Here is a 13,223-nt window from a genome sequence, read left to right as displayed (position 1 = left end):
AAGAGACATCATGAAGGTCTATAGTGCATAACAAGATAATGTGTGTAGCGGGGTACAGAGTGGGTTGTATGTATGTGGTGGGGTAGAGAATGGGTTGTATGTGTGTGGTATTTGTGTGTGTTTGTTCTTTTGCAGGGGATGTAGAGGTCTATGTTGCTGTTTTGTCTGGTCATTGATCCTGAAAATGTGGCGCTTCTGTGGCCAGCCGGTATGCTGCAGAAACACTATGGTGGAAACAAGAGTCTCAGAGACCATGGACACAGAACAGCCCCAAAGCCCTACAGCCAACATACAGCTGCCCAGCTCTCTGAAAGAGCTTTAATCACTCAGGTAACACACAAGACTGCTTCAATAAAAAACACCATTCACAAACTACTATATGTTGTTTTGACCCTGAAGTCCACCAAAAAGGGAGCATTGTAAGATTGTTAGGATTATTATTTTATAATTCCAAATAAAACAGCACAACGGCTGAATAATTACTTTATATAGAGACATGAGTGGAATCGGTGGTGGAATATAGAAAGTGCAGGTGAATGCCCAGGTGTCTAATTGCTAATTGAATGTAGTGCAGCAATTTGTTGCAGGTGTTATTCCGACCCAACCCAGGAATTATCCAGGTTGAGAGACTGATCCTGACAGTCAACACCTCAAGTGAATTTTTGCTTTTTACACAGGTTCTTCAAACTAGTTAAGGGTTAGAGGCGAGACACATTATGATTTCAGGGGCCTAATCAGTGTAGGCTGTCTTCAGACTTGAATACTCACACAACCCAGAGCCTTCTGAGTGAGATTCAGGAGGGAAGAAAGTGACATACTCAAATGCTAGAACTCTTTTACAAAGAGCAATACAGCTCAAAGGTAAATGGAGACAAAGGCAGTCATACACCCACACACAGAGACAGTCCTAGCCAAGCACATTTATGTAACCCACGCCCCAGCCTGGGGCCTAGCAGGAGACTGAGTGTGTGTATGTGTGTGTGTGTCTACTGTCAACACCAAGATCATTCAGATGCAAAAATCCCCAAATGAGTCAGGATCTGTTGGGAAGATTACCTGAGAGCAACAGACAATTAATGTTCTCTTGACATTCTGCAACACTTATCTGACTGGACATTTGTGAGACTATTTGGCTGTGTGTCACTTTCTCCTTTCTAAAGACTCAGGGACAATAATAGTGGATCGTGGGTATAAAATTACTATCCGTATCACATCATAAGATACTATTCCAAAGTTATGTCCCTATTCAAAAAGTATCTTCTGGGCATGTGGCAAAATATGAATACATGCATTGTTGTAGCCGTTTTGGACATTTTTGTCCGACTGTAGAGTTTGCACTTGCCTTGGGTTATGCTGGGGACACATTACAGGATAATCGGGCCGATTTCGCCCCTTCCGACAATCCTAGGTAACGTCCGATAATCTTGATGGTTCTACAGATTATTTTATCAAATGTTCCTTTGGTGTGAGGTGTGTCAAGAGTGACCGAATCTGCTCGGAACGACATTCAACATTTGAATGTTTGCAATCAGAAATCCTGATGTGTGGGGGGAACCCCGACGACATACCCCGAGTTTATCACGTGAAACAAAACAATATCCAATCAGAAAGCACGCTGAGAGAAGACGGGAGCATAACAAACGGAGTCACGGCGCAGCACAAAGTTAAATGGAATTTATTTTTGGCAACAGCAAACCCTATTCTTTTTTTCCGTGAATTTTCTGTGAAAATCATTCCAAACACTATCCTCGCAATTTCTTCCTGCATATCGTCCGCCATGCTTATTCTTAAATCTCGACAGATTTAGCGAGATTTCTTGTGTTAACAGTCGGGACACTGGTTGGAAATCTGTGTGTGGTGTGCTGTCTTCTGAATCATGACACACCACACACTGTAGGAGCAAAATGGCTAAATTTAGGATTTTTTGTCCTCATGTTTGTGGTCTATCACAGTTTGAAAATCTTACAAGATAAAAAAAAAATCGTTTAGTGTGTCCCCAGCATTACTTTGGTTGTTTTACGTGTCTTATGTGATTATGTTGTTTCTATATTTGCATATTGTTTCTATATTTGCATATTGGACTATCATTTGATTGAACTATAGGATAATTGGTAAATTGGGCATTACCTTGAACATTATAAGCGTCACCTGGATGGCTCATCAGTAGATGACTTGGTAGCCAAATGTCTAGAGGCGTTCGTTTCTTGTAGGATAATATTAGTATCCTAAATTGTCTCTCTTTCGCTCTATCATCATATAGATGAGAAAGTTCTGTAAAGTTAAATACTATAAGACTAGGTTACTGTACATGTTGTTGAGCTGGTGTGCATGCATTTGTTTTTGTCAGAGTGCAGATCCAGACTACTTGAGACTACATCACATTATATAAGTAACGTATAACATGGTGGCATTGAGAGAGCTTTAGATCTAGCGGAGCATATTAACCTGGCCTACTAATGAGGGACGGACACATGAATTTCTGGTGGACTGTTATTTCAAGCTTTATTAACCATGATACTATGTGTGTGTCTTGTTAACATAAGAGGACTATTTTAATGCCAATATGTCCTCTAATGGCGACGTTTGGCTTGATTTCCATTTGGTGATTTTAAATCACAGAAACATGATGTCCTGTTTTGTGTGGCTAGGTGAGAGAGTTTGTGTGTGCTTGTGTGTGTGTATGATTGTATGAAAGGGGAAACCTGGTACATGAGTTTATGGCGGGCATATGGCCTATGACCACACAGTCTGGCCATCATGCCGTGGAGCTGTGCGAGTGTCTGTGTGCACATTCGCATGTCTGTGTGTATTTATGCAGTACCCTACGTGCACTGCACACCACAACAGTCCTCTCGGCATAGAATAGGTCAGCTGTGAAAACGGCCACAAGCTGTTCCTGCTTCATGCTCTCTGCAACCTTGCACCCCTCCCCCGCACCCCCGCTCCGCCACCCTCACTGATGACATTCTCCTTCACACCGCTGTTACTGTCCGTACGGACCCTTGGGTTACATGACGAGGCAGCTCTCCTTCCAAGGGGTCTATCTACGCAAGCTGACAAACTGGGATGGAACACAGTGTTTGATGTCTTTCAGCTCCATTGATGTCTTTCAAAAAGTTGTGTGGTTGTGGTGCTCACAGATTTGCATTGCGTCCTTACAACTTGCACTGAACTCACTTGTAAAACTGTAATACTTTAATGCCATGGATGAGGTAACCCATTTACTCCGTCACATTCCCTTTCTCCCTGTCTCCCTTGCCATCCTTAGACAACGTTAAAGAGTGTGGTGGTCACTCTGGAGATGCAGTACGTGTCCTGTCATCATCCAGTTACTGTGTTGCTTTCCTCCCGCCTGCTGCTCATATCCACTCACTCACAATAATGCTACTCACACAACAAACAACTAATCACCAGGTACAACACAGTGCTGCATGGACTCTGCACAAACAATTGTTATCCGTTACCTTGTGGCCAGAGGGCAGTACTACATGTTAGGGCTACTGAACCAGGTGAGGAGAACCTTTGAGAAAAGGATGTTAAACTTGCCTGAGTCTTTTCACACTTTTCATTCACACAGTTACTCAATTACTGTGCACCTTTTGTCAACTTGAATCTCACTGATCCAAATACATGCAGTTGAGGAGTTTAGGACCTATCTAGTTTGAGTTTGAGAAGTAATCCGACAACACAGAACAGTAGTTGGCACCGTTATGTACTTACAGCATCTCACACAGACACCTGCCTTGCTTCTAATGTTGTGTACAATAATACTAACTTAGCAGTTCCCCTTTGTGCTCACTGTGCAGTACTGCACTGGGTGCTTGCCATTTAGCATCAATTATTGTGACTGTTCTCCAGAACTATAATAACAACTGCTAAGGCAGCACCAAGGCAGCAGAGAGACCAGTTTGTGATTCAGTTTGCAGCACATACACACACACACATTCGTTTTTAGCAGATGATCAGTACAAAGACCTATGCCTTCTGCCACACTATAACAAGTTTTTGGTTGAGGAACACGGAACAAAGAGGTAAAGTTAAGTCCGTGCCCACACGTTGAATATGTTTAGCAAAAATAGCTAATAACGATCAGATAGAGATTGACTGGATGGGCCTGCTGTTTACATAACACTGGTTACGTAACCATCGTGGGCTTTCCTGCCTGCTCACTTTGTTTGCTCACGAAGATCAAGCTTCACCAACTGCAGTTGCCATGGCAACCTCACAACCACTGCCAATGATGGTATGGTCACTATGAGAGAGAGAGAGAGAGAGAGAGAGAGAGAGAGAGAGAGAGAGAGAGAGAGAGAGAGAGAGAGAGAGAGAGAGAGAGAGAGAGAGAGAGAGAGAGAGAGAGAGAGAGAGAGAGAGAGGGAATGATTTCTCCATTACTTTCTAACAATGTAGATTGTAAGCTATTTTTTTTATGGAAAGGCTAAAAGCATCATATTAAATAGGTGGCTCTATTTTCTATATTATTAGTTACATAATGATCACATAACTGAAAAAAGATGAATGCGGAGTTGGACACAACCTGTCAGTTCGATCAAATAGCTGATAACTGAGATGTCGAAGCTACCACATCCACTATCATGCTGGAAAAAAACATGTATCAGCACCTACACCTATTCTATAGAAACAACAGGAAAAACCCTGAAAACGATTCCAGAAAGAGCCCTATTGGTTTCTAATGGTGTTGTTAGGAACGATACATTGTCTAGTAAATCTGGGCAGTCCTCTATCCACAAAGTCAAAGACTTCTCCGAACCAGAAAGGAGAGATAAATTACTGCACAATGTGAGCAGTGGCGTAGGCATGACATCCATGTTTGCAGAGGGGGAGAGTAAAAATACTGTTTCCAGCTACATCAATAGACAAGAAAAGCTGTATGAGACCCCTTGAAGTGACAAACACTGATTGGTTTTGTTGAATCCATGGTGATGTTTGCTGGCATAAAACATCATGAGGTTATTCATGAACAGAGATTATGCAGCTAATGTTGTTTAGCAAGGTAATCTCTCACAGACGATACACAGACTGAAATAGATTATGCTCATTTAACTGTGTGAAAAAAAAGAGTTTAACAACTGCTTCATCATTTATATTGGAGGTTCTACTCCAGCTCCTTGATTCAGCACATGATCTCCACCATGCGCCCTGCATGAATTCTACTGCCAAAATACTGTTATAACTTATGTTGTCGCTTACAGCCATTGATTTAAATATGCTAATAACAAACAGGGTGATGTTGCCAACCAAATTTTCTCTGCCTCAAACTGACAAGATGGCGCTTTCCACTCTATTCTCTAGCTGTACTGTAAATGAGCAGTTAAAAATGTAAATGATCTCCCATATAACATGCAGAGATATTACGCAGTATGTCTTGTACAGTCACATATTATAATAATAACCACATATATTGTATGTGAGGCTAAAGAAAAATGAAGTGAAAGAATGTTATGGTTGGCTATTGCTCTGATGTCAACCAAATAGCACATACTATTTTGAACAAACTGTACAAAGTATGCAAAATCATAATAAAATCTGTGGTGTTATATAATACCAGGCTTTATCTAGTCCTCTTTATGGATGAGGGGAAAAGCATTGTGAAAAGGTAAAAAAGAGGATAATACACAATTTACACCGCACACAATTACATAAGTGATATTCTTTGAATCAAACTTTAGTCAAATTAAATGGAAAATTACAAATGAGAAAGAACAGAACATTGGGATGCAGAGGCTTCAGCTTTCAAAACGGCAGGCCTCTCTAATTTGAGCTCATTTCACTCATTTGCATGTATCAGCCACAAAGAGAAGAAAGGAGTAAATTGAAAGGAGGAGAATTAGATTGATTTGTTGGGCCTGTGATCACAGAAAGCTAGGGAGTTGCGGAGATAAACTGAAGTGCAGGGGGGGGGGGGGGTCTTTATGAGCTTGTTTCATACCTTAAAAAAATCTTGGTTTGACTCTTTTCATGGCTGTTTTTAAGGGGCCTGTTTGAGTAGAATGAGCCAAGCAAGCCCAAATCAATTTTCTTTTTTTACATAAAACAACAGCATCACAATCTACAGTGCAATGAGTTATGAAATCATCGCTCAAGGCCAGACAAACTCCCACTGCTAGAAGGAAAAGAAAAATAGCACACAGACCTGGAGTCCAAAACAAACCGCAAGGATCTCCATCTCCGTCATGCACAGTACACAAGAGCAGTCACACGTGTCACTGGGTCCTTTTGGACTTGCTTTTCAAGAATGCCATCTGCAGAACTGACACGCCTCCTCAATATAACATCTATGCCTTTATGGAAATGTCTACACACGGGTCTAGCGGTTGGAATAGGAAAGTTTTGGTGTGTAGATTGTAGTGCACAGTGACTGATTGGGTGACAAATTCAATTGTGTGTCTTCCCATTTAGAGGAGCCCTGTGAGGCAGAGTTGTACTGTTTTATGGTGCAGCTCAGTGAGGCCCTGGGTAGCTGATAGAGGGGACTCAATCACATTAGTGTTACCTCACTAACTCAACATGAACATGCACAGGCTAAGTCCAGCATGGAGACATGCTTCTAGTCCTGCCAAGTCACTTAGCTGTCTTTTGAAGCTAAGAAAAGACAAAGTCACTCAGCCATAGAAAATTGTCCTTCAACAGACAGTTTTAATTTATAAACAGCATGTTACGTGTCTTCTTTACTCTGACAACAAGGTTTGGCTCACAAAGGTTTTGTTGTGTCTGAGAAACGCTTTTCAAGGAACCCAAGGAGACTCAAGAAAAACATAACCTTCAAGGAAAACAGCATTTATATTTTCCTGTCTGAGAATATTTGTAGAACAACCCTGGTACAATCCCTGAAAATAACAAGTCTGCAACTCTGGAGAAGGTAAAGCTCTTCTTACAGTTTCAATAAGGAACGCACAATGCCAGATTCTAAGGAGACTAACTGGCAAACACCTATTTGCGACAAATAATAGTTTTTAAATGTTTTATAATGCTTTCATATAAAGTCTTTTTGAGTTGGACTATTTACTAATAGTAACCAAAAAGCCTGTCTGATGGCCTTGCTTTGTAGCTTTCTTACACATTGACAACCGAGAATTGTTTGCTACTTGTGTAATCAGGCAAAAAGTGTCTGCAGACAATGTTTACAATGGTCCGTGTGGTTACACAACCATGGATGCACCTGCCCTTTCTTATTGCTAATGAAATATGATCTTATTTGCATCTACCTCATGCACAATAAGCCCATTGTCTAGCTGATGACCTAACAAAAGCCTCGCTCTGTGCCAACATCATGGTGTACATAAGGACTGAATCTTGATTAATTAAATGATCTCCACTTCTGTTTCTCTTCCTGCCTTTCAATAACTCCCCCTCTCAAACAGCAGAGGTAAACACGGTAAGAAGGTGAGAAGAGAAGAGATATGCACTGACTAATGCATTGTCGTGATATGAGATTAAACACATCCTCGCTCTCTACTTGGTCACTTCTCGGTTAATAATTTGTCGACAATATAAACACTAAGGCTGCATATGCAGTTGCTAATCCAATGATACACTAGATATTTCAGTTTATACATATACAGTATATGGAATACATCAAAAGAGCATCTACAAATCCTAATCTGTTTTACAAATTGACATGCCGTTGAAGGAAAGGTCAAAATAAGATCCTTAAGACATGTCATGAATTTTTAAATCTGACCAATCATTTGCTTACCTGTAGCCTCCACCATTCCTTCCAGAATGACCACAATCTCCAGGTCCTCTTTGGCCAGGTGGGCTTGGGAGATCTCCCAGAAAGGGCTGTTCTGGTTGATTTCATGGCAGATGATGAGGGGCGACACCAGAAACAACCTGTCGTCCCCCGTGTCATAACCAACGTTCATGTCTGTCTGGTTGAGGGGGATGAACTCCCCTTCCTTGGTCTGCTTGGACTTGATCAGCTTGGCCCTGATAGAGGCCTCCACAATGTGAGAGTTCCGGAGGTCCCCGACCCTGAACATCAGGCATAGTCTACCATCCCTCATGGAGATTACTGCACAGGTGGAGAACACTAACGTCTCCGCCCGCTTCTTGGGCTGTGAAATTTTGACGAACATGCAGCCCACCATGAAAGCATTTACTATTGACCCTAAAACCGACTGGACCAACAACAAAACAATCCCCTCGGGGCACTGGTCTGTGATGACCCTGTACCCGTACCCGATAGTGGTCTCTGTCTCGATGGAGAATAGAAACGCAGATACAAACCCGTTGAGGTTATTGACACAGGGAGTCCATGTGCTGTCCCCTATGTGGTCCAAATCTCCACGCAAATAGGCAATGAGCCACCACATGAAGCCGAAGAACAGCCAAGTGACCGTGTACACCAAAACAAAGATGAACAGGTTGAATCTCCACTTGAGGTCCACCAGCGTGGTGAAGATGTCTGTCAGGTAGCGGTAGGTCTCCCGCACGTTGCCGTGATGGACGTTGCACTTGCCGTCCTTGCGCACATACCTCTGGACCTTCCTTTTGGCCCGTTCCCGCTCCACCAGCATGTCCTCCCGGACATGCTTGGGCAGCTTGGGCTGTTGGATGGTGACCGGGCTCTCAACATCCTGCTCCATTGGGCCTTTTAGAGCGAGTCAAGCCTACAGACAGAAAACAAGACAAGAGGTACACAGAGCAGTTAAGAACCAAGACACAATCGCTGAATCAGCTGACTGAGTCTACCTTTTGAGGGGGCAACGTTACAGTGATAAAGCAGCTCCCTCTATTTTGAGGTAGATACAACTGAGCTGATGTGGTGGTCTTTCATCGTATGAACAAACAAGATGCATGGTCGTAGCCATGTGCTTATCCTTTTCTCCCAGCATGATTACAGCTACACTTTTCTATTTTTCTGGCCATGTATTTGTGTTCTCTATTTGAGGTATTCAGTCTCATGAAAACAAATCAAGTGTGCCATACAGTACTAATAGTACTAAGAAGGTAACCCAGGTCTACCCTGACCCCACCCACCACCTCCATTCATCATTCCAGCTGCTGCCATCTGGCTGGAGACTCAAGATCCCACTAGACAGGAAGAATTGGTACCCTCTGCACTGGCCATTTTGAACAAGGATACAATAAAATACTTCCCCCCAGCCCATGAGCACTGCTGCTGGAAATGTATTTTGCTATTGACGCTGGAAATGTATTTGATGTACTTTGTATTTTTTTTTGTATTTTTGTGGTTCTTTATTATTTTTGTGTGCTAGGCATCCATTCTATGTTAATTTAATTGACTTGAAGTGGTCTTATCTTATCTCTTTCTGGTTTATCCAGGTCTGTTTACACTGTGCCAAGTCCTAAAGGAACGCCCTCCTCAAGAGCTGCACTAGGTTTTGAAACATCGTCTCCAGTAAAACACAGAAACGGAAGCTGTCAGAACCAATCTCTGGTTGCCAAAAGCTATTGGTAAACTTAACCCACCAAGCTTCCATCAGAAAATAACAGTTATTTTTGTATATATATCCTCCAGAAGATCCTTTTGGTTATTCTTTTTCTACAAAGTTCAAAAACCACGCTAACAACTGAATGTTTTACAGTTTTACTGAAAGAACCACAAAGGAACAATACACAATGTATTATAACAATGAATTGAGGTATGATGTTTTCAGCAGAGACTGTAGGTGTGGAAGATGAGTCCCAGGTCAGGCATGTTCCTGGAGGTTGAGAATACCCCCCAGTGTGCCTGGATACCTGAACAACAGGCAGGTTCCTGGAGGTTGAGAATACCCCCCAGTGTGCCTGGATACCTGAACAACAGGCAGGTTCCTGGAGGTTGAGAATACCCCCCAGTGTGCCTGGATACCTGAACAACAGGCAGGTTCCTGGAGGTTGAGAATACCCCCCCAGTGTGCCTGGATACCTGAACAACAGGGTGGAGGGGAGCTAGAACATGACAACCCAAATGACAGATAGGTAGATTTATACTAAAGTCAACTGGCAAATTGGTTTTGGTGTAGTATTCTCTTCTCCAACCTCAGTAATGTCTAACTCCTCATCAGTAGTAAACTGTATATTTACCCTGCATCCTTCTTAGCTTCCTAAGGCCAGACTGTTTAAATGTCTCTCACTTAAATGTCTGTCAGCATGCTTGTGGCATGAGTTATTGAGCGTTTGACTCAGAGCAACATCGGAGACATTTAGTGCATGAGAACAGGACCCAGGGGGACTAAATGAAGAGCGCAGTAGCAATTGATAAATTTGAACCAGATGTGTAAAATACATGTTTTTATAAATGGTCAAATTGAATAAGAAATGCAATACAAAATGGCTGAAAGGGTGTATTTATGTAAATGTACACATTGCCTCAATATCTTTTTGTCAATAAATCTAATATAACTTTGACTCATGGTTTTTCAAACCTAATAGGGTTCAAGATGACATCACTCTGAAGTACCATAAACAATTTCACCTTGGTATGTCTATATATGATTGAATTCAATTGAATTGCTCCACAGCACGCTCCAAATTGTCACAGGCTCATCCAGCTCCTTGACACGAGTGTGACCACCTGTCTCGCTTTGCGTTGTGTTGCACAGCATTTTCACCCCTTGTCCCGCACGTCGCATATTGAAAATGCTGTGCGATACAGCGCAAAGAGGGACAGGTGGTCACACTACTTGACAAACGCGCGAGCTTGGCAAGACGCACACACATTCTTTCTGGAAATGGTGTGCTGACCAAGCCCCACCCTTGGTCTTTAGCTCCTGTTTCATGTCGCTTCCAATCGCAGCTCGCCGTTACGAATATAAATTATTTTTCGGCGGCCATTGTTGTTTTCAACTGGAATTGCCTGCTAGCCGGTTTGGAGGCAGCCACGTTCGATAAGTCCTATTTTTACACATTTCAACTTAGAATTCATGATTGGGTTCGTGAAAGTACACTACTCTTGAATTATGGTGAAGGTTTGAGAACTTTGAGACCTTTAGATCGTGAGTTTGAATTGACGGAAAACGGAACTCGAAAAGTAGCTAGCTTTTTCCCTCTGTGTAATTACTGAATCATGTAGCATCACGGCGAATTCATCAAAAAGGTAGAGGAGGGCAGCTTTTAGGAGAACAAGCGATTCCACACAGACCTGTCGGCTCATAATTTTGATTTGGCTCGTGAAAGTCTTTGTAATAAGCCTATGTGCCAGGGAGACCGCATAGGCTTAGGTGGCAGCCATGTTTTGGTTGCATCATGTTCATAAGTTCACCATTTTACAGTTCGGTCGACACCAAAAATGTGTTTGTTACCAAACCTCGAGGAGGGAAGCCTTTAGGAGATGTAGGAACTGTGCTTGTAGCCAGATGCTCCGATTATTTTTGTGATTTGTGGAAAACTTGCAAGTGAAGTGAGACTGCGTCCCAGGGGTACATTGTTTTGACTTTGCTTCAGTGACAGATTCGGCTCGCTCACTCACTGGCAGTGTGTAAACGATATCGTAATTCACTCAATTCTAGTCCTAAAACGTCAGGGAGGGCTGCTTTTTGTAGACAAAAGTCTACTGAAGATAGCCAGTATATAGGATCTTTCAAAACAAGCCTATTTCATTTGTCATTTTCCTGAGAAAGCGACCTACGTTAGCCAGGCTAGTTTCACTCGGTCGAGCTGGTCTTTGGTCAGATGTGTATATTGACCAGTTTAGAGCTAAATACTCTTGCCAGAGCCTGGAATCAAGCCAAATGTTTGGAGTGACTGCATGGCCGGGTCTCCATCAGTTCAACACATTTGGATTCAAGTTCAAGTAATGCCACTGCATTTCACAGTCAAAACTGTAGTTTATGTCAGGTGTAGATGTTAAAAGCCTCATTTTTCACAACTGACATGGATCCTTTCTTCACTTTTACAGGTCTGGAGGGTCATGCAGAGGCCTGCTCAACAGAGTTCAACAGAGGATGCTGCCCCTGGTCAGCCCTGACCCCAGGACAGCTTCATCCAGCTGGCCTGCCCTGGCTGACTGCCCTGCTTGCCCCTGCCTGCAGGCCTGCAGGCCCTGCTTGCCCCTGCCTGCAGGCCCTGCTTGCCCCTCCAGAGACAGACAGTCACCCCACAGACACAGTAGCTCTGCAGACTGCTTTTTTGAGGACATTGATCAAAAAAGGACAAACCAGCATTTTTTACTTTGATGAAAGTCTAAATGTTTAATCCTTTCCATGTCCCAGCATGCCAAGCTGCTGACTTTTAGTGTCTTAAGTAATGAAACCAGTTCAAGTTATAGACTTTTGACCTGAATCCAATGATTAGTCATCTGAATAAAAACCACTCAAGAGAAGTACTGCTTCTTGGATGATTTGTGCTCCACATCAGTACATCTCACACATTTGCCTTTGTTTCCATGGGATTCATGGAATTGCTAGTTTCTGCTCCACCATTGTGTAATAACAAACATAATTTAGGACAGCAATTACATTTTTGTGTTATCCTTTCACATTACACACATTTAGTCAATGTTCATAAACTCAACCGATTGTTGTCATTTTACCATACTGTTCATATTTAACAGACATCAGTGTTTGGGAAGATTACTGTATATTTCCACTTTTGATTTGTATTTCCATCGTAAATTTGGTCTTTAATTTCAATTGGAAGTGTTATTAAAAGGTCTTTAACAGTCTTAAATTTAACTTGTTTACACCTGTAGACACCCTGTGAAGCCCCCACCCCCCATTCCAGAGACAGTTGGTGACAGACAGGTGCAGACATTAATTAAGCAATAAGGTATGAGAGGCAGTACTTTATCACCAATAAAGTGTGTTCAAGGGTGTTGTTAGCAAACCCTGGAACACGTACTTTATTGGCGATAAAGTACTGCCTCGAGTACCTTATTGCTTTTATAATACGGTTGCCAGCAAAATTATAAATAGTAAATAAATAGTAAGCTGCCTTTCAGCACAAAATAGTTATAGACAACAAACATTGTGTATCGCATTTCAGTAGCCGAGAGAAAATAGTCCCTGTAAACAGTGGCTGTTGCTATGCAACGGATAAACGGCATTGTGAACAGCACGTTTGTTAGCCTAGCTAGATTTCGCACCATCTCATTCATTCAATGCTCATTTTATAAAAGCTGCCTTTAAAATAACAATGACAATGGTCCACATGATAAAATAATATTTAATTTAAACAGTAGACCTAAACATTCTAAATCAATCATTAATTTTTCGTAGGCACTGGGTATATGGTAGCTACCTAGCCTACATATGCTGTAA

At 42.1% G+C, this 13,223-nt stretch overlaps 1 protein-coding gene across 1 annotated transcript in view; it reads right to left on the bottom strand.

Moving 5' to 3' along the window:
* The window catches only part of kcnj6 (potassium inwardly rectifying channel subfamily J member 6), a 91,981-nt gene that overhangs the window by 8,037 nt on the left and 70,721 nt on the right, over positions 1 to 13,223 (bottom strand). The window contains exon 2 of the mRNA XM_084698245.1: positions 7,715 to 8,630. Coding sequence (XP_084554371.1) covers positions 7,715 to 8,606 — 892 coding nt within the window. The 5' untranslated portion in view covers positions 8,607 to 8,630. The remainder of the gene's footprint in view (positions 1 to 7,714; positions 8,631 to 13,223) is intronic.

Source organism: Hypomesus nipponensis, chromosome 5 (assembly GCF_054491055.1).
Source record: "Hypomesus nipponensis isolate SF chromosome 5, ASM5449105v1, whole genome shotgun sequence".
In the NCBI taxonomy this organism is placed as follows: Eukaryota; Metazoa; Chordata; class Actinopteri; order Osmeriformes; family Osmeridae; genus Hypomesus; species Hypomesus nipponensis.
This window is presented reverse-complemented; position numbering and strand designations above follow the sequence as displayed.